Genomic DNA, 23252 nt, shown 5'->3' with positions numbered 1-23252 from the left:
TGCGTACCAGTCTGGGACTGCTACAGGCGGTATCTTCAGGGTCTCGAAGAAGTGCGGGAGGTCCTCCGGGACCTTCAGGAGAGCGGTGCGGCCCTGATGTGATGCCGCTAAGCAGAAGGGGAACTTCCACTTATAGCGGATGTTCTCTGCTCTGAGGGCATCTAGTATTGGCTTGAGGTCCCTCCGGTGTTTTAAGGTGATCCCCGACAGGTCTTGGAATAGTTGGACCGGGGTACCCTCGTGTTGGATGCGTTGTCCTCGGGCTTGCTTCAATATTTCTTCTTTCAGGCAGTAGTCAGGGAGGCAGCACACGATGTCTCTGGGGGGGTCGGTGTCTCGGCCCCTAGGGCGCAGCGCTCTGTGGATCCTCTCTATAGCGATTTTAGTGTCCGGGGGTCTCCGGAGGATCGAGTTGAAGATGCCGGTCACCTCCCTTTGAATTTGGTCGCCTTCAACCGCCTCCGGTAGTCCCCTCACGCGGATGTTGTGGCGGCGTCCTCGATTCTCGAGGTCCTCCAGATGGCGGTTTACTTCACGGAGCTGTAGAGTGTGGTCATCTATTTTCCGTGTAGAGCGCTGGAGGACAAGACCGTGGTCCTCCAGGGTGGTTTCCGTCACTGTCACCCTCTCTTCCAGCGCTTTAAAGTCCAGGCGCAAATCCGCTATGGCTGCCGCCAGCGCCTCCTTTATGTCTGTTGCCACGGCTTTCAGGTCCGATATGGTGATGGGAGCGGATGCTTCCCCGGGAGCCTGTGCTGTCTCCGGTCCCCCGAGTGCCCTCGGGGGGGAGGTGATCTGAGTCTCGGTCAGGATGATCTCCCGAGGCTGTGGTGATGAGGTGGTGGTGTGTGAGCGGCCTTCCCGCGGTCCCTGACGGGACGCCGCCATGTTCCCTCGGCCGGCTCGGAACATCTCGGGTATGTTGTGTTCCGCTGTACCGTTCGGTTCCCGAGGGGAGCGGGAACGGGAGGCCGAGGATTGCCTCGATGCCGTACCCATGTCTTGGGCTACGCTGTGGGATTTTAAATTGCCGCTAATGGTCGCTGAAGCTCTGAGGTGGCAGGAGCTCGGTAATCAGGCAGCCATCTCCTAGCTCGGCTCGGCCACGCCCCCCCCATGTTTTACTATCAAGTTGTATCTAAATGTTTTTAGGCATGGCTTTTGTATTTGTTTGTATTGCTTTATGCAGAACACTGAAGTAGACGGGGCTATGTATCACTGCTAATATTATTTCATATTCACTAACTAATTTTGTACAGACTCAATAAGAGTCATATTTACAATGCAGTGAATCTGACATTCACCAAATATTCACTTCAGGTAAATTATTCTGAGTGATTTTAAATTACAGGGAATAGTTAGCCATCTGTGGATGTTTGGTGAATGTCACATACACTGCTATATAAATATGGGCCTAGCACTTGCCATACTTGAAGGACCACTATCATAAAAAAAAAATTGTGTTCTGAATGTGGCTAATACGGGCAATTACAGGATTCAATATATGAATATTTTGTTATTATTCATTTTGTTATATTTATTTTTTACATTTACATGCAGACCAAGGTGACCAGCAAAAGCTATAGTGACAGGAAAAATAAAACAGCCTTAGACCCCTTTCACACTGAGGAGTTTTTCAGGCGGTACAGCGCTAAAAATAGCGCCTAAATACCGCCTGAAAAACTCCTGCCCAGCCTTCTCAATGTGAAAGCCTGAGGGCTTTCACACTGAGGCGATGTGCTGGCAGGAGAGAAAAAAATCTCCTGCAAGCAGCATCTTTGGAGCGCTCCTTCACCGCTCCTTCCCATTTAAAACAATGGGAAACCGCGGTAATACCGCCCGCAATGCGCCTCTGCTGGATGTGCAGACTATAAATATTTTTGCCGGATGGAAACTCAACATCCGATTTTCGTAACAGCAAGACTAAGCATGCTCAGAAAGGAAAGAATACAAACAAAACTATTCAACACATTACATCACTTCTGACGTTGTATTCTGTCGTACCAAAATGTTCATGTTGTGAGTGACCTCTTTATTTTCAACATGGACTAGCATTCCACAAAAAATGGACGTTCGGTCGTCCGAAAATCTAAGCGTGTGTACGAGGCTTTAGAGCCCTAAACACACAGTTCATCCTGAAGAAGGCAAAAACTCCCTATAAAACGCGGACAAATTTGTTCTAACTGAAAAAAATTCTTTCTGATCCAAAAAGGCAATTGGAAACTCCCTGGATCCACAGGATACAGTGTTATTCTAAAGCCGCGTACACACGATCAGTCCATCCGATGAGAACAGTCTAATGGACCATAGTCAATGGTTAACAGATGAAGCTGACTGATGGTCCGTCGCGCTTACACACCATCGGTTAAAAAAACGATTGTGTCAGAATGCGGTGACGTAAAACACAAAGACGTGCTGAAAAAAACGAAGTTCAATGCTTCCAAGCATGCGTCGACTTGATTCTGAGCATGCGTGGATTTTTAACCGATGGTTGTGCCTACTAACGATCGGTTTTGACCTATCGGTTAGGACTCCATCGGTTAAATATAAAACAAGTTGGCTTTTTTTTAACCGATGGTTAAATAACCTATGGGGCCCACACACGAGCGGTTTTGACCGATGAAAACGGTCCATCAGACCGCTGTCCTTTGTTTAACCTATCATGTGTACGAGGCCTAAATGTTAATAAATAGATGTTGTCAATTTGGGAAGCAATCTGCAAAGTTGTTTAGAACTAGTAGTAAAATCCACAAAGGGAAAGAGATGGGTGAAAGGGAGGGATGTGATACCCACAGAATATAAGACATATATAAAGCGATAAAAACAAGTATTTATTGAAATATCATTAAAAGTAACCCCAAAATTAATCTAGGGGAAAATTCAACAAAGTATCACAATTCCATAAAAAATATCACATATCATTTTATCAATAAATGTCAATGAGCCATGAGATACAGGGTGGTGATCCTGATTGCATAGGTTCCAAAATATATATATATATATATATATATATATTGCTTAGAACTAGTTTTTGTAGAAAACTATTTCACATTGTTACAGACCTATTGTAAAGAACCCTTTCTTAGTTCTTTGACATAGCAAAATGCACCCACAAATATTAACAAAATCCAAGCACCAAAATTTTTATTTATGGCTAGGAAATTAGTAGAGAGGTGCACTGCCGAAATTTGTTTCATTCATTTTTAGTTTTTTTCTCAAATTCGGAAAACCGGAAATTCGGACATTCGGAAAATTTGTAGATTCGTAAATTCGTATTCATTACGTTCACTAAGAGCCAAATTTGAAAGGAAATTCCTATATTTAATAGTTAGTAATAGTTAAGTTATTATTATTTAGTTATTATAGAATTTTCGGGTTTTTGAATTTTCAGATTTACGTTCCTATTTTCGGGTTTTCATTCTTTTGAATATTCATTCTTATTTTTGGATTTCCGAATTTCCGGATAGTCGAATTTCTAATTTCCGAATTTCTGCATTTTGAATTTCCCAACATTTGTAAAAATATGGAAATTCATAAATTCGTAAATGTCTGATTTGTAACTACAACAAATTTCACATACTGTATCTAGAAATTTGTGGCGAGGTTCTCTGCCAACATGCAGTGGATCCAGCAAGTTTGAAATTTGCGGTCTCTGCAAATTAATTCAAAAATTTGTCAGACCAAATTCTTTGGAACCATGAATCATCCCAAATAAAGAATGCTACGTCTAAACAAATGCATGGAACAAAATAATAATAAGTAATAATAATACATTTTTATTATTATTATTATTGTTGTTATTTATTGTTATTAATTCATTGTGTTCCTTCCAATTGGATATGACATTCATTATTATGGATAATTTGTAACTTTGGATAAATTTGCCTGATCTTTGAACAAAGGTCAGCTGGCTTAGAAGAGCCAAAAGTAGGTTTTTGGATAAGTCAGCTCCTCACTATAAAAAGGGAGCCATACTGAAAATGTGCTCAATCTGTGATCGTGAAGGCATTTTGACAAACCGTTGACAAACTGCATAGGAACAAATGGAACAGTCTCTGTAATATAATTAGTAATATAATTAAAGTGATCGAGTTCTCCCGAGATCTTGCACAAGTCTCGCGTTACGAAAGGAATCAATGAATGACAGACTGACGGAGATTGTATTTTTAGATATATATTACTTTTTAAACGTTTGTGGCATTGATGTACCATTAACCTTTCGATATGTTCAAGGTTTCAAAACGCTCAAAATTTTAAGTATTTTTCAAAACTCCCACGGCACACCTACAAATCTTGGTCTAGCAGCTATGGAATCCACGCATTGCAGTTCACTGTCAAACACAAGGGAGGTGGACATGATGAGGATCTAGTCTCTGCTCATCCCTTTTAGGCTCCACCCACCCAACAGCTCAGCTACTGCACCTGTCTGTGTTACAGGCGCAGTGGGCAGGCAAGGAGCTTGCTCTGGCCTTCGTGTCATCTCCCACCATGTCTTTTGCAACAAATTCATGTACCTGTTCCCAACAGCTAATTTAATCTGTCATAAGCACCAACATTGGTCATAGGGAGGCACAAAAGATTTCTATGACACTCTTTTTTTACAACCAATTCATATTGTTTATCTTTTTTAGAAGTGTTTATAGCGGCAGGCATAATACTGCAACTTTTATGTATTATGGGGCAGATCCACAAAGATCTGCCCCGGCGCAGCGTATCAGAGATACGCTACGCCGCCGTAACTTACTTGTGTTATCTTCAAATCCTTAAAGATTTTGCCCTGTAAGTTACGGCGGCGTAGTCTATCTCTGGCGGCGGAATTCAAATCGGCGATTAGGGGGCGTGTTTCATTTAAATGAAGCTCGTCCCCACGCCGAATGAACTGCGCATGCGCCGTCCCTAAATTTGCGCTAAATGATGTCGCTAGGACGTCATTTTTTTTAACATAGACGTGAATTACGTCCATCACGATTCACGGACGACTTACGCAAAAAAAAAAAAAAAATTCAAATTAAATGCGGGATTGACGGCCATACTTAACATGGCAAGTCTAACTATACGCCGCAAAACACCAGCTTTAACTATACGCCGGAAAAAGCTGACTAGAGACCACGTAAAAGAATGCGACGGCCGCGCGTACGTTCATGGATCGTCAGAAATAGCTAATTTGCATACCCGACGCGGAAAACGACACGAACTCCACCCAGCGGACGCCAAAGTATTGCATCTAAGATCCGAAGGCGTACAAAGCCGTACGCCTGTCGGATCTAACCCAGATGCCGTCGTATCTTGGTTTGAGGATTCAAACTAAAGATACGACGCGGGAAATTTGAAAGTACGCCGGCGTATCAGTAGATACGCCGGCGTACTCTCTCTGTGGATATGCAGAAAGATTTGCCTTGTAGAAACTAAGCAGTTATATCTTTTCTGATACAGGAGCAGGCTAGTGTATGTGAAAAAATTGTATTTTGACATTTCTAAATGAGGTTTCTGTGCATAAATAAATGATTTACGCTGTAATACAAGCATAAACAATACAAACATGAACACAATGTAAAATATAGCTGTCAGTTTTTCTATCTTTTATTTGTTCAAATGTGCTTGAAGGGGAACATTTAAGTCTATTTAGAAAAATTCAGTATGACAAGCCATGATAAAGAGCTTTGGGCTTAAGGTTAATGAAAATGGCATATGGAAAACTAACTTCATATGTGAAAACACATTACCTATTGTAGAGTAGTACATGGAGATGTGAAACACTTGGGTACAAAACATAGATTACGATGACTTTTTGCAAACAATAGGGTTCTTTTTGCTTAACAGGTTCCCACCCCTCACTGTAAATTAACATCCTTCTGGCAGTGTCCCATGCCAGGATGATGGTAATTAAGAACTTCAGCCCCAGAAGGTTCAACCCCTTCCTGACCAAGCCATTTTTTTTTAATACAGCACTGCGTTACTTCAACTGACAATTACATGACATTGTACCCAAATAAAAAAGATGTCCTTTGTTCACACAAATAGAGCTTTCTTTTGGTGGTATTTGATCACTTCTGAGGCTTTTTTTTTTTTTTAACTATATTTTTTACTTTCTGCTATAAAACATACCCAATAAAGGACTGTAAAAAAATCGAATTTCTTCTGGTAAAAAAATCCCAATAAGTGTATATTGATTGCTTTGCGCACAAGTTATAGTGTCTACAAATTATAGGATATAGAAGAAGAGGGTGACATCAGGGGCAATAAAAGGGTTAAGTGTGTCCCTAAGGGGTGCATTCTAACTGTGGGGGAGTGCTTTGACTGGGGGAAAACAGACATCTGTGTTTCTGCTTTGCAGAAACACAAGATCTCCATTTTCCCCTCTGGCAGAACGGCAATCTGCCTTGTTTACATAGGCAGACCGCTGTTCTGCCTCTCCTCAGAACGAATGGTGGGTCCCGGTAGACATCGTGTCTGCCAGACCAGCTGATTGGCTCATGCTCTGCCCCATACCCAGTACACAAAATCATGTGCAGGAAGGCCGCCCTGCCACAGTATATCTGCGTGGGGCAGCCTTAAAGTGGTTAAAGTGATTTCAAACATATTTTTTTTTAATAAAAAATCTATTATACTTACCATTACCATTGCACAGAGCAGCCCCGAGCCTCCTCTTCTGGGGTCACCCACCAATGCTCCTGGCTCCTTCCCCCTGCCGAGTGCCCACATAGCAAGCCACTTGCTGTGGGGGCACTCATGCAGGCTCAATCCTGAGCTGCGCTGTGTGTGCGCCTATTGTCACACACAGCGCAGCTCTGCCCCTGCCCCCATCCAGTCCCCTGTTGTTTTACTAAAGTAGGGATTTTATGCTTGACTCTATTGTTATATAGTCTGATAGAGACCGTGCTATGTAGACACATGATGCCCTGAGTGACCGAGTCATGTGAAGAATCTGTTTTTTAATATTCTGCAGTTTATGCATTTTGTTTTTCCATCCTAAGTCTGTTTTGCATTATTGCTTCTTACTTTGCACCTGTTTAGTAAACTGAAACATACAGGGCCAGATTCACAGAAGAGATACAACGGCGTTTCTCTGAAACGCCGTCGTATCTCTCAGAGTATCTATGCGACTGATTCATAGAATCAGTTAAGCATAGATAGCCCTTAGATCCGACAGGTGTAATTGTCTTACACCGTTGGATCTTAGGATGCAATACCTCGGCCGCCGCTGGGTGGAGTTTGCGTCGTATTCCAGCGTCGGGTATGCAAATTAGCAGTTACGGCGATCCACGAAGGTTTTTCCCGTCGTTACGTCGGCGCAAGTCTTAGTTTCCCATCGCAAAGTTAGGGGTGCTATTAACATGGTGTAAAATTACTCCACCATGTTAAAGTATGCCCGTCGTTCCCGCGTCGCTTTTGAATTTTTTTTCCCGGCGTAAGTACGTTACGCACGTCGCGATTCACAAACACGTCGCGCCACCGTAATTTTGCGCAAAGCACATCGGGAAAATTGCGAACGGAGCATGCGCAGAACGTCCGGCACGGGAGCGCGCCTAATTTAAATGGTACACGCCCCATTTGAATTGGGCGGGCTTGCGCCGGACGTGTTTACGATACACCGTCGCAAGTTTACAGGTAAGTGCTTTGTGGATCGGGCACTAACACTGAAAACTGGCGGTGTAACGTAAACGGGTTACGTTACACTGCCGCAATTGTACCTGAATCTGGCCCACAGTTCCTCTCTGTCTGATCATTTGGTCCATTACCTAGTCTGTTAAACTAGTTACTGTTTTAATTAATCATCAGTTAATTACAACCAGTACAGTGCTGGAATAAGGCCAATATGTCGAATTATATAATATAACACAATTTAAAATATTTTGAAAAGTGTTATTATACAAATTGTACATTAAACAAACCAGCATTATTTTTGTATTTGTCTATTTCTTTATCCTTTATGAAAAATATATTAATGTTCGTGGGCAATATGTTATGGCTTCAGTCGAGCACGCGTCTATCCTTAACCCCATCACAAAACATTTTCTGTCAATTTGGGACAGATTCAAAACCGCATACTCTATGGTCTTCAATCCCCTCATAACCCACTTCTCTAATTTCTCAGAAATCCTTCTTTCTATCCAGCCTGGGACTCCCCTGGCTCCTTTTACTCTTGGTCCACTGCAAACCTCATATGATTACATAAGTTAGTCTCCGCAACCACATTCCACTCCTTTCCTACCCTTTGAGATACTTATGGACTCCCTCCGATCCAAGCTATTCCGATATTTACAAATTATATTTTTTTACATGCCATACCTCAAAATGGGCTCTTTACTGACCCAGATCTCTCAGTTTGAGTGCATTTGTAAAAGTGACCCACATATAAGAGGACTGATTTTGATTCTCTACAAACAGCTGAGTGTTACACCTGATGCTGGGCCTCGACCATATGTCGCAAAATGGAAGCAAGACCTGGGGCGCACCTTTGATATTGCTGATTGGTCTAGTATATAAGCCACAAACCAAATCATGGTCACCAAATGTCCCGGCAGTGGAAACAAGGTTCTCGCTCACTGGTACCTGGTAGCAAAATATGTTCCCAATTATTCTTCAGCTTGTTTCTGTTCAACTCCTAACTGCCGCTAAATAAAACCATTGCTAAAGCCTAGAAATCCACAACCTTGGTTGTGGTTGAAACTAAACACAGGATGAATAAGGCCTAAAATCATGCTAAGATGGAAGCCATTGAAAATGACAAGCTTCAGTAATTTGAAAAAATCTGTCTGCCTTGGGTTCAGAATTGCTTACACCCAGATTTTGATGGTGCTGTTTTGAGACCTTGGTAATCCTCTCTGTTATTCTTTGCCTTTGAAAACAGAATCGCACTACCTCTCCCGGAGCTATCCCCCACATTTTTTTTTTTCATTCTTCTTTCTCTTTCTTCTCTCTCCCCTGCCCTTTTTGTCTCCATGCCCACTGCCATTCTTGGTACTTATTCTGGTTTCTACCTGTTTGATAAGCAATTACCTGCTCCAGATATTTTAGTGCATGTCTGATGTGCCAACACTAAAGTACTAGTTGGTTTATTTGTACTCATAGGCAGCCATCCGCTACTTTTACTAACAATTCCTAATGGTTATGACTGGATGGCTCCTTATTTCTCCCTTTAGCGACATACCAGTTGGCTGTTGTCCTTTTTTGTAACTTCTTTTTAAAACCAATAAAACTCTTTGACAATATATATATATATATATATATATTTATTAATGAGCATCCATAATCTTAAATGTTTTGCGTACTTAACAGTGTTTTGAAACTTAGGTAACAAAATTGATACTTACTAAATCCATCAGTTGTCTTTAAATAATTGTATGCATGCACCCTGTGAATAATAAAAAAAAAATCTTTTGTTCTAGGATCAATCCAGCAGAAAGGCTTGGTAATCGTAAAAATGGCATCAGTGACATTAGAAAGCATAAGTAAGTATATTGTATTTTTGATAATTATATACTATGTTCAATAACTTAAAAAACTATTTGGATATCTGCCGGAAAGCCTAGCATACCCAATCCTTTACTTCAGGTAAAGAAAGCTTTGATAGGCAAAATAGGTCAAGAAAAAGACCAATCAGTCAACAGCTGGATCCTAAAGCCTAGAGCACATGGGCCAAATGTCGCGCGCCATTCCGCCGGCTTCTGTCAAAGGGGCATGATTGAAAAAAGGTCTGCCGATTGGCTCCCAATCAATGCTCTCAGCCAATGGCTGAACACTCGTAACCCTTGACTTCAGGGAGAGGGAGGTTCATGATAAGATAGGATGGTACCTGATAGATAACTTATCTCCTAAAGGAAATTGGAAATGGAGAGAAGGAACATGAAACCCTTAGACTAGAAAAAAAATGAAGGGTACTAATTTTGAATTATTCTTACAGAGAAGGTGAGGCGATCAACAACATCTGTATAAAGGGGAAGGCATAAATTGTAACATAAAGGGCTAGATTCAGGTAGCCCGCCGTAACTTTGTGCGGGCGTAGCGTATCTCAGATACGCTACGCCGCCGTAACTTAGTGAGGCAGGTTCTGTATTCACAAAGAACCTACGTCCTAAGTTACGGCGGCGTAGCGTAAATCTGCCGGCGTAAGCACGCCTAATTCAAATTGTGAAGAGGTGGGCGTGTTTATGTAAATAAAACATGACCCCACGTGAATGACGTCTCTAACGAACGGCGCATGCGCCGTCCGTGAACGTATCCCAGTGCGCATGCTCCTAATCACGTCGCAAATAGTTAATGCTTTCGACGTGAACGTAATTTATGCTAAGCCCTATTCGCGAACGACTTACGCAAACAACGTAAAATTCGACGCTGTCCCGACATCCATACTTAACATTGGCTATGCCTCATATAGCAGGCATAACTTTACGCTGGAAAAAGCCTTACGTAAACGACGTAAAAAAATTCTCCGGGCGCACGTACGTTTCTGAATTGGCATATCTAGCTCATTTGCATATTCTACGCGGAAATCAGCGGAAGCGCCACCTAGCGGCCAGCGTAAATATGCACCCTAAGATACGACGGCGTAGGAGACTTACGCCGGTCGTATCTTAGCAACATTTAAGCGCATCTCAGTTTGAGCATACGCTTAAAGTTGCGACGGCGCCGATTCGGACTTACGACAGTGTATCTACTGATACGCCCGTCGTAAGTGTTACTGAATCTAGCCCAAAGTGTATAAGGCTATCAGGACCAGAAGAATGAGAAGAATTCCATAAAACCAACACCCATAGGTGATTCAGAGGCGTTGACACCTCACTGCAACCTGCCTAACCAGTATTAAATATTATGATTCTATGAATCAATCAACCTACCCCTATAAAGAGCATAATCTCGAGGACTGAGGGGTAGGAATTCTAGAACTAACACTAGGAATATTTATCTGATGGAGAATAGGAAGGGGAAAGGAATGCAAGGAGATTGGATATGGAGTGTCTTAAATTTCTACTGCATCCAAAATGTGACATTCCATAATATTTCCCAATGAACAAATTACATTGAAGGGAATTTATCAAAAATGGAGCAGCAAGAATCTGGAGCAGTTATGAATGGCAACAAATCAGCTACTACATTTCACTTTAAAAGCTCAACTGAATGAGCTGAAGATAGAAGCTGATTTTAATCTGTGTTGTAAAAGCAGTAGAACATGATAATGCTGCCATTTTGAATGTGCACTGAGATATATAACCAGCTAGAAATGTAACTTAAAGGGGTTGTAAAGGTACATTTTTTTTTTTTTCCCTAAATAGCTTCCTTTACCTTAGTGCAGTCCTCCTTCACTTACCTCATCCTTCCATTTTGCTTTTAAATGTCCTTTCTTCTGAGAAATCCTCACTTCCTGTTCTTCTGTCTGTAACTCCACACAGTAATGCAAGGCTTTCTCCCTGGTGTGGAGTGTTGTGCTCGCCCCCTCCCTTGGACTACAGGAGAGTCAGGATGCCCACTAACACACAGCTCCTTTCTCTATCTGCAACATAGAGAGCGTCCTGACTCTCCTGTAGTCCAAGGGAGGGGGCGAGCATGACACTCCACACCAGGGAGAAAGCCTTGCATTACTGTGTGGAGTTACAGACAGAAGAACAGGAAGTGTGGATTTCTCAGAAGAAATAAGGACATTTAAAAGCAAAATGGAAGGATGAGGTAAGTGAAGGAGGACTGCACTAAGGTAAAGGAAGCTATTTAGGAAAAAAAATTGTACCTTTACAACCCCTTTAACTCTATATTGGGAGTTGCTGGGGGGCAAAGAAGATCCCCTGACACTCTGCAGGGGCTCAGTGTATAGTGCATGCATTTCATATTTGGTACATAACGAATTCTACAAAACTAGACTTGTACTTTAATTAAGTAATACTAGGAAGTGCAGTGAATATAGCAGTTAAGTATGTTAAAGGATTACAGCAGTTTGGGTTGTTATGAGTATAGAACAGACTTCCAACTGTGTACATGTAGACAATTTACAGTCTGAATAGGAGCCAAATATTAAAATAAGAAAATCCATCAAGCACTAGTTTCTGTAAATTGTTGCAGGTTCTGTAGAGGTGTTATATGTTAGACAGATACCTAAATGTGCTCTAATTTATATTTGTAACAACAAAAGTACAGAACCTGCGGATGCTGCTTGAAAGATCTGTGGTGACATAAAGGAATTAAAAGAATCTTCTAATGATTCATCTTCAATAAAAAATGTACATCTGCAAAGCAAAATGAATCATTCAACCTCCTGCTTCCACAAGCAATATAACACCTTTTCCATGATACTGCATATAGAGGGAACTCATCAGATGATATACTAACAAGTCTAAGGGATTCTATTCCTCAGCACCTGTCACATATAAGATACATTATGTTTTCTCCTAAACTAAACCATATTAGAGAAAACAAAATGCTGATTTAACAAAAAAGAGCAAATCTCACTTCAGACAGAGTCTGCTGTAATTCAAGTAGAATTACTTACATTTATCATGTATATGTATTTATATAATGCTGCATAGCAGCTCACACAACACATTTGGAATCATTGGTTACTTATGTGATGTAAATCAAGTTTACAATTATAATGATGGTTCTCCCACATTACTGCCAATTCTTTTTCTATATAGAAATAGGCAAGAGTGCTCAGAGCTACAGCTCCTCTGCTGAGGGTGTGACCTCTGTACTGGGAATTCAGGGAGCTGTAAAGACCTAGTAGTGAAATCAAACCTTGCTTCGCTTTACCTAAAATGAAAAAAAAAATATATATAGGTGAAGTTGCTTTATAGTGTTACATTCACACCGTGCATGTCTGCACATAGTTTACTTCATTCAGAGGCAGCAAAACAGCAGTGGAGCCGGCCATTAAGGGCCAGATCCACAAAAGGGATACGACAGCGTATCTACTGATACGCCGTCGTATCCCTGTTTCTATCTTTGGAACTGATCCACAGAATCAGTTTCCAATAGATAGGCAGAAGATCCGACATGTGTAAGGGACTTACACTGTCGGATCTTAGGATGCAGTACCTCGGCCGCCGCTGGGGGCATTTCTCGTCGAAATGCCGCTTCGGGTATGCAAATTAGCACTTACGGAGATCCACAAAGCTTTTACGCTTCGTTTTTTCTCCGTAAGTATTAGTTTGCAAACGCAATATTAGGGCTGCTTTTACAAGGCCTAAACTGTTTAGGCCTTGTAAAAGTAGACCCTTCTATCCCGCGTCGCCGTAATTTTTTTTTCAAATTTTTTTTTCCCGCCGCAACTCGTATTTTTTTTTTTTACCGCCCGTCGCGATTCTCAAAACCCGGCGCAACGTAAAACCGCGCTAAGCACGTCGGGAAAATGACGTCGTGAGCATGCGCAGTACGGCCGGCGTGGGAGCGCGCATAATTTAAATGGGACTCGCCCCATTTGAATAGGAACGCCTTGCGCCGGCCGGATTTAAGTTACACAGCCGAAAATTTCTAGGTAAGTGCTTTGTGGATCGGGCACTTAGGTAGAAATTTTGCGGCAGTGTAACTTAAATGGCAATATTTAAGTTACGGCGGCTGGCTGTGGATCTGGCCCTAAATGTATACAGTGTACAAATCTGACAGCCACTGCCGGTCACTCACAGTGTGCGCAGGCAGTGTTTACAATCCACAGATTCCTGCCATTCAGCCGTGTTATTGTAGCCCCAAGGAAACCTCTAGTATGAGAAATATGTGGGTTGCATAGGTGTGCACAGCCTATTGCTTTAGGGTGTGCCCCCCTAAAGCTCAAACACATACGCATGCTCATATGTATATATGTACTGCTGATTTCAGTAGAACAGTGGAGGGTGTCGCCACGTAACTTCTAGGATGCTCCGGTGTATCTTTTTTCTGTATTCAGAAAACAAGATACGCCGGAATTTGGCTAAGATCCGACTGGCGTAAGTCTCTTACGCCGTCGTATCTTAGTTGCATATTTACGCTGGCCGCTAGGTGGCGCTTCCGTCAATTTACACTAGGAATATGCAAATTAGGTAGATACGCCGATTCAGAAACGTACGTCGGCCCGGCGCATTTTTTTACTTTGTTTACGTTAGGCTTTTTCCGGTGTAAAGTTACCCCTGCTATATGAGGCGTATCCTATGTTAAGTATGGACGTCGGGCCAGCGTTGAATTTTTCGTCGATTACGTCGTTTGCGTAAGTCGTTCGCAAATAGGGCTGTGCGTAATTTACGTTCACGTCGAAAGCATTGGCTTTTTGCGGGTTAATTTGGAGCATGCGCACTGGGTTACGTTCACGGACGGCGCATGCGCCGTTAGTCAAAAACGTCATTTACGTGGGGTCATGTTTTATTTACATAAAACACGCCCACCTCCTCACAATTTGAATTAGGCTTGCTTACGCCGGCAGATTTACGCTACGCCGCCGTTCTTGGTTCTTGGTAAATACAGAACCTGCCTAACTAAGTTACGGCGGTGTAGCTTATCTGAGATACGCTACGCCCGCACAAAGTTACGGCGGGCTATCTGAATCTAGCCCAGTGTATTTATTGGCGTATAACACTCACTTTTTTACCCTGAAAATAGAGGGTAAACTGTGCCTGTGTGTTATACGCAGGGGGCTGTGGAACGTTTTTTCCTGAAATGTCCCTTTTTAAGTTAGGGTGCGTGTTATACACCTGTGTGTGTTATACGCCGATAAACACGGTATATATATATATATATACAGTGAGGAAAATAAGTATTTGAACACCCTGCTATTTTGCAAGTTCTCCCACTTGGAAATCATGGAGGGGTCTGAAATTGTTATCGTAGGTGCATGTCCACTGTGAGAGACATAATAAAAAAAAAAAAATCCAAAAATCACAATGTATGATTTTTTTTAACTATTTATTTGTATGATACAGCTGCAAATAAGTATTTGAACACCTGAGGAAATCAATGTTAATATTTGGTACAGTAGCCTTTGTTTGCAATTACAGAGGTCAAACGTTTCTTGTAGTTTTTCACCAGGTTTGCACACACTGGAGGAGGGATTTTGGCCCACTCCTCCACACAGATCTTCTCTAGATCAGTCAGGTTTCTGGGCTGTCGCTGAGAAACACGGAGTTTGAGCTCCCTCCAAAGATTCTCTATTGGGTTTAGGTCTGGAGACTGGCTAGGCCACGCCAGAACCTTGATATGCTTCTTACAGAGCCACTCCTTGGTTATCCTGGCTGTGTGCTTCGGGTCATTGTCATGTTGGAAGACCCAGCCTCGACCCATCTTCAAAGCTCTAACTGAGGGAAGGAGGTTGTTGCCCAAAATCTCGCAATACATGGCCCCGGTCATCCTCTCCTTAATACAGTGCAGTCGCCCTGTCCCATGTGCAGAAAAACACCCCCAAAGCATGATGCTACCACCCCCATGCTTCACAGTAGGGATGGTGTTCTTGGGATGGTACTCATCATTCTTCTTCCTCCAAACACGGTTAGTGGAATTATGACCAAAAAGTTCTATTTTGGTCTCATCTGACCACATGACTTTCTCCCATGACTCCTCTGGATCATCCAAATGGTCATTGGCAAACTTAAGACGGGCCTTGACATGTGCTGGTTTAAGCAGGGGAACCTTCCGTGCCATGCATGATTTCAAACCATGACGTCTTAGTGTATTACCAACAGTAACCTTGGAAACGGTGGTCCCAGCTCTTTTCAGGTCATTGACCAGCTCCTCCCGTGTAGTCCTGGGCTGATTTCTCACCTTTCTTAGGATCATTGAGACCCCACGAGGTGAGATTTTGCATGGAGCCCCAGTCCGAGGGAGATTGACAGTCATGTTTAGCTTCTTCCATTTTCTAATGATTGCTCCAACAGTGGACCTTTTTTCACCAAGCTGCTTGGCAATTTCCCCATAGCCCTTTCCAGCCTTGTGGAGGTGTACAATTGTGTCTCTAGTGTCTTTGGACAGCTCTTTGGTCTTGGCCATGTTAGTAGTTGGATTCTTACTGAATTGTATGGGGTGGACAGGTGTCTTTATGCAGCTAATGACCTCAAACAGGTGCATCTAATTTAGGATAATAAATGGAGTGGAGGTGGACATTTTAAAGGCAGACTAACAGGTCTTTGAGGGTCAGAATTCTAGCTGATAGACAGGTGTTCAAATACTTATTTGCAGCTGTATCATACAAATAAATAGTTAAAAAATCATAAATTGTGATTTCTGGAATTTTTTTTTGGATTATGTCTCTCACAGTGGACATGCACCTACGATGACAATTTCAGACCCCTCCATGATTTCCAAGTGGGAGAACTTGCAAAATAGCAGGGTGTTCAAATACTTATTTTCCTCACTGTATATATATATATATTAACCATTTTTTTTAGAAGCCCTGCTGGAGGCTTTGGTGAAATATTAGGGGTCTAAACGGGGGGAATCTGCAACACAAGGGGGAATTAGGGTGTGCCCATGCACATCTGGCAGACCCTATGCACACACCTATGGTGGGTTGCAATTACTATAGTCTCCTCCTAAAAATGCTAGTTGCCTTATTCTATTGGTAAAAAAAAAATAGTTTCCTGTCTGCTTCAGTGCTTTCTAAATCACAAAATCTAAAACTCAAAATATTATAATGTTCCAATTTTATGAATTCACTCAGATGTCTGCATGCTTGTTCTAGATCAGGGGTGTCAAACTCAATTTCATAGTGGGCCGCATCAGCATTATGATTGCCCTCAAAAGGGCCAGTAGTATCTGTTTTATTAGATGTCCAGCCACATGAAATGGTCTGGAGGGGCGGATTCAGCCCGCGGGCCTTGTGTTGGACACCTGTGTTCTAGGTAATTGACTAAAGCCAGAGACTGTCAAGCAACTCTCATACGGGGATCAAAGGCGGCAGTCTACACATATCTATCAGCACGCATTACCATCTACAGTGGGATGGCCACAAGTTCTTATATTATTATGACTAATTGTATTTTACAGATGGTTCCAAGGCTTTAACTGGGATGGACTACGTAGCCGAAAACTACTCTCACCACTAAAGAGAGAGGTGGGTCTTTTCTATAGTACAGTACTAACCTGTCCCAAGTAGACACTTTTTCCACGCATATACATTTATTGGGTCTGATTATGACTAGCACTTTAAAAGTGGTACTTGGAGAGTTATGGGGTATTGCTCAAAAAAAATCAGTTTAGTCAGGTTATGCAAAACTGGAACAATCTGATTCCTTGTTTAATTATGCTTGCAAATGCTGGAAAATTGCAGTTTGATATAGGTGACAAACCCAGTTGCTCCAGTTTACTTTCCTCCAGCATTGCTATATAGTCTGTCCTTCAAACCTGTTGAAACAAAATGGAATGCAGTGTGGTGTGGTTCATTTTGAATTACACCACAATACGGTAGTAGGCAATGTACTCATGCAAAGCACTATGACACAAAAAAAGCTCAGCTTCATTTTTCAAGCATTGAGGTGCACTGCCAACACATTCAAAATGAATGAAGTGTTAACACAATGCATAGTGCGAATAAGCTCTTGGGAAATGCCCACATGGGAGTGTTTCATAGCATTTCCATGAATCCTCTTCTACAGGCTTTTGGGAGACCCATTTATAATACGCCCAAGAAGTGGTGCTTTCAGAAACATCAGCTATGAGCCAACCATTCCCACCAGTTCATGCACACTAGACAGACACAAAAACAAAACATACCAGATGAAATGTTAATTGTCCACAAATAGTCACAGATTTAGGCCGCGTACACACGATCGGTCCATCCGATGAGAATGGTCTGATGGACCGTTTTCATCAGTCCTAACCGATTGTGTGTGAGCCCGATCGGTTAGTTAACCTTCGGGCCAAAAAATAGGAACTTGCTTTAAAATTGAACCGATGGACGCCTAACCGATAGGTCAAAACCGATCGTTAGTATGCAAAAGCATTGGTTAAAAACCTGTGCATGCTCAGAATCAAGTCGACGCATGCTTGGAAGCATTGAACTTAGTTTTTTTCAGCACGTCGTTGGGTTTTACGTCACCGCGTTCTGACACGATCGGTTAGTTAACCAATGGTGTGTAGGCGAGATGGACCATCAGTCAGCTTCATCGGTTAACCGATGACAACGGTACTTCGGACCGTTCTCATCAGATGGACTGATCGTGTGTACGAGGCCTAAGGGTGTTGTGATACATGGGGGTTGATTTACTAGAGAGTGCACCAAAAGAAAGCTCTATTTGTGGGGGGAAAGGACAAAAATTTTATTTGGGTACAGTGTCACATGACCGCACAGTTGTCAGTTAAAGTAACGCAGTGCCGTATGGCAAAAATGACCTGCTCATGAAGGGGGGTAAATCTTCCAGAGGTCAAGTGGCTAAGAAAGTAAGAGTGTTTTTAGTGCAATGAAACATTTAATGGAGAATCCTCACATACAAATTGCATGTTGTATTGCTGATCTATGCAACACCTTAACCACTTAAGCCCCGGACCATTTTGCTGGTCAAAGACCAGGCCACTTTTTGCGATTCGGCACTGTGTCGCTTTAACTAACAATTGCGCTGACGTGCGACGTGGCTCCCAAACAAAATGTACGTCCTTTTTTTCCCACAAATAGAGCTTTCTTTTGGTGGCATTTGATCACCTCTGTGGTTTTTATTTTTTGCGCTATAAACAAAAAGAGAGTGACAATTTTGAAAAAATTTCTTTTTTTTTACTTTTTGCTAAAATAAATATCCCCAAAAATAAAAAAAACTTTATTTTTTCCTCAGTTTAGGCCGATACGTATTCTTCTACATATTTTTGGTAAAAAAAAATGCAATTAGCGTTTATTGATCAGTTTACGCAAAAGTTATAGCGTCTACAAAATAGGGGATAGTTTTATGGCATTTTTATTAATATATATTTTTTACTAATAATGGCGACAATCAGCAATTTTTATCGTGACTGCGACATTATGGCAGACATATCGGACACTTTTGACACATTTTTGGGACCATTGTAATTTTTACAGCGATCAGTGCTATAAAAATGCACTGACTACTGTGAAAATGACACTGGCAGTAGGAGGCGCTGTAGGGGTTAAGTGTGCCCTAGGGAGTGATTCTAACTGTAGGGCCGCGTACACACTACCGGTCCATCCGATGAGAATGGTCCGACGGACCGTTTTCATCGGTTCACCGCTGAAGCAGACCGATGGTCTGATGTGCAGTTCAAAAACCGATCGGGTCAAAACGCGATTTTAAAGCAAGTTCTCTAATTTTTGTCCGAAGGACAACAGACCGATGGGCCGTACACACGGTCGGTTTGGACCGATGAATCTGGACTTCAGGCCGTTTTCATCGGTTTGGACCGACCGTGTGTACGTGCCCTTAGGGGGTGGGCTGTGTGTGACACAATAGTGATCACCGCTTCCGATTACAGGAAGCTGTGTTCACTGTCCTGTCACTAGGAAGACTGGGGAAACGCTTGTTTACATAAGCATTTCCCCCTTCTTCCTCACCGTGACACGATCGCGGGTATGCCCGCAAATATCGAGTTCGTAGGACTCACGGTCGGAGTCACAGAGCTTGCGGTGCGCGCATCCACAATGCCGCTTCCTAAAGGGGACGTATATATACATCCTTTTGCCTGCTCGTGTCATTCTGCCGATGTATATCTGCGTGCGGTGGTCGGCATTTGGTTAATGTATTATTATTATTATTATACATGGTTTATAATGTAGAGGGGGACAGCACGATTACAGTACAATACAGAAGGGACAGGAGGGCCCTGCTTGTAGAGCTTACATTCTAAAGTCCAAAAGGAAATAGATGTATTTAAAGTGGAGGTTCACCCAAAAACTCAATTTTTAACATTAGATTGAGGCTCATTTTGTCAAGGGGAATCGGGTGTTTTTTTTTTAAATCGAAGCAGTACTTACCGTTTTAGAGATAGATCTTCTCCGCCGCTTCCGGGTATGGGCTGCGGGACTGGGCGTTCCTATTTGATTGACAGGCTTCCGACGGTCGCATACAGTGCGTCACGATTTTCCGAAAGTAGCCGAACGTCGGTGCCCAGGCGCGGTATAGAGCCGCACCGACGTTCGGCTTCTTTCGGCTACTCGTGACGCAATGTATGCAACCGTCGGAAGCCTGTCAATCAAATAGGAACGCCCAGTCCCGAAGACCATACCCGGAAGCGGCGGAGAAGATCGCTCTCTAAAATGGTAAGTACTACTTCGATTTTAAAAAAACACCCGATTCCCCTAGACAAAATGAGCATCAATCTAATGTTAAAAATTGTTTTCCCGGTGAACTCCCGCTTTAATTGAATGTAGAAGTCAATCAAACATTGTTATCACACAGGTAGCAATATTTGGTAAAATATCTTCTTGTCTACCAAAACTGCAACCATGACCCCACTTATGAAGAGCTCTGGTCTGTTGCTTTCTTTATGGCTTTTATATGTAACTGTATTGCCCCCCAAATCATATCAATGGCTGTATACACAACAAGCCTTTGCAATTATATGTACTAAAGTGATTACCTTGTTTTTCTACAGATCAAGTCAATCACAGATCACAGCTATTTTGACACTTTTCTGCCTGAAGCCGAAGATCCACCAGATGAGTTATCCGGATGGGATAAGAACTTTTGAAAAAAATCTGAAATTATATCTTCCAGTTGGATTCTAACTGACATTTCTAGAAAGACTGAAGACAATATTTAGACGACACTTAGAAAATTATAGGATTTGTACGTGGAAAAATCTATTGTGTCTGTATTACAGAGAAAAAACAAGAAGCGTTGATTATGTACTTTTTCAGGAAAACATGCCAGGATTATGACATATGTTTTTTTTTTTCTCTTAGTTGGCTGACCCATGATGCCTTGTTAAAATCATGCTGGAGGCCAGGTTATTATTAGGTTATTTACAACACTTTCTCAGGAGTGCTATTCTTTGAACTTGTAAAAACGATTTAAGATAAATTAAGCCATGCTTAATTTTTTTCCTCCTTTAAGTTTGTCCTTTGCAACAAAGAATGCCCATGACCTTTCTGAATGTATGCGAGGCATTTCAACTGAACAGTCTTTTCAGGTTGCCTCTGCTAGGTATTGTAGCTACCTGCATATAAAACACACAGATATTGTCAGTTTAAAAGATAGTAGTAGTATATTTTATCACACTATTCTAATATTTAATGCCACTGACACTTAACAGTAAATGAATTTATAGCTTGAGAATTGAGGCCTAAGCAGAAAGTGTCCAATTTTACACCAGTTTTCACATTGCTATGAGATACTCAATTATTTGAATAGGAATTTCGTGTAAAATGTGATGGAAATGTTTCATATAAATATACATTTCCTGGCCTATCTTAGAGAAGGTCATTATAAGACTCAAAAGATATAAATATTTGATAAAATTCAGCAATATGATATATATATATTTTTTTTTTACCAGGGAAGAGATTTAACAGTTAAAGAGATTTCCTATGTATGTTCTACTATATGAACACTGATGCTACTGAAAGTCTCAATGATCAGCTGTTTGCCTAATATAATATGTTAGCTAATATAGCCTTGCTGGTTCCAAAGGGAGCATTAATCCCTTTCACACTGAGGCCTCGTACACACGGCCGAGAAACTCGACGGGCAAAACACATCATTTTGCTCGTCAAGTTCCTTGTGAAGCCGCCGAGGATCTCGGCGAGCCAACTTTTCCCATTGCCGTCGGGGAAAAAGAAGACATGCTTTCTTTTTGGCCCGACGAGATCCTCAGCGGTTTCCTCGTTGAAAAGTGTACACACGACCGGTTTCCTCGGCAAAAAAAAAACTCAGCAAGCTTCTTGCTGGTTTTTGCCGAGAAACTCGGCCATGTGTACGAGGCCTGAGGCGTATTTCAGGCGTTTTAGCGCTAAAAATAGCGCATAAATAACGCCTGAAACACTCCTGCCCCAGCATTCTCAATGTGAAAGCCCGAGGGCTTTCACACTGAGGCGATGCGCTGGCGGGAGAAAAAAAAATCTCCTGCAAGCAGCATCTTTGGAGTGGTGAAAGGAGCGGGGGGTATACTGCTCCTTCACCGCTCCTTCTCATTGAAAACAATGGGACACCACGGTGATACTGCCGGCAATGCGTCTCTGCAGAGGCGCATTGATGGCAGTATTATCCCTTTTTCGGCCACTAGCGGGGGTTAACACTGCACCGCTAGCGGCCGAAATACCGCAGCAATTCCAAAGGTATAGTGCCGCTAAAAATAGCGGCGCTATACTGCCACCTCATATACTGCCCCAGTGTGAAAGGGGCCTAAATGGAAGGGTTACACACATTGAACATGCAAAATAGCGTCAAGGTGGCAAGATTAAAAAAAGCTCACAGCAAGAAGATAGAGGTAAAAATCCACTTGAACCTGCTTTTTATGCCAATCTTTTATTTTTCACAGTGCTTTATGTTTTATTTTATTTTTTCTGAAACCTTAGATAAAAAATAAGTTATTAAACAAGTCTAAGAATATATTTCTGTAAGTATTAAAAATATCCAGCTGATCTGCTTTATGCTTGCATGAACGGCTTCCAAAATTCACTTTGATATTCAGCAAGTCACAATAGTAGAATGAATATGCTTTTCTGTGAACTTTATTGATAAAGTTGTTTAAAAATGTAAGTCTAAGCAAGATGTGAACTCTTGTATTTAATCAGAACTTTCTTCAGCTGCAAAAACTTCCAGCCAGTCTCTGTCGATCAGCATCCTCCATGGGTGGCTGATTGCAAGTGAGGGTTTCACCTGTGTGATGGCGCCTGAGTGAGCCAGGAATTTGGTACAGGGACTCTGGAGCCAGGTGCATACAGGTCTGAAGCCTCGTACACACGACCGAGAAACTCGACGGGCGAATCACATCTGTTTGCTCGTCGAGTTCCTTGTTAGGCTGTCGAGGATCTTGGCGAGCCAAATTTCTCCATTCTCGTCGAGGAAAAAGAAGACATGCTCTCTTTTTGTCAAACATGAATAGGGAAAAGAGGGGGAAAAAGGAAAAGCAAGTTGGGTCACTGGTTAATAGGTATCCTGAATTGTGGGTACCCTGGGAAGGTCACGCATCAAGTGATGGTACTGCTACTGTAACCATAAGGTCATATAAAGTAAATTGTGTGTAGGGAATAAGTTGGGGAAAGGGAATAGTCTAAGTGAAGACTGAATACTTGAGTTAGTGGGTTACTTTAGGTAACAGTAAATGACCAGCAAACTTTGTTATAAATATAACAAAAATTTATTAAGCACAACTGAGTGTGCAAAATTAATAGGTAATGAAAGTGTTAAAACCATCTAATTCGAAAA

General features: G+C 42.0%; 1 protein-coding gene across 1 annotated transcript in view; it reads left to right on the top strand.

The window, feature by feature from the left end:
- LOC120908941 (cGMP-dependent protein kinase 2-like) overlaps positions 1-20933 on the top strand; it is a 215630-nt gene extending 194697 nt beyond the window's left edge. Inside the window, exons 17-19 of the mRNA XM_040320466.1 lie at positions 9390-9452; positions 16930-16996; positions 20479-20933. Coding sequence (XP_040176400.1) covers positions 9390-9452; positions 16930-16996; positions 20479-20574 — 226 coding nt within the window. The 3' untranslated portion in view covers positions 20575-20933. The remainder of the gene's footprint in view (positions 1-9389; positions 9453-16929; positions 16997-20478) is intronic.
- The last annotated feature ends 2319 nt before the right edge of the window (positions 20934-23252 follow it).

The sequence above is a fragment of the Rana temporaria genome, chromosome 8 (assembly GCF_905171775.1).
Source record: "Rana temporaria chromosome 8, aRanTem1.1, whole genome shotgun sequence".
In the NCBI taxonomy this organism is placed as follows: domain Eukaryota; kingdom Metazoa; phylum Chordata; class Amphibia; order Anura; family Ranidae; genus Rana; species Rana temporaria.
This window is presented reverse-complemented; position numbering and strand designations above follow the sequence as displayed.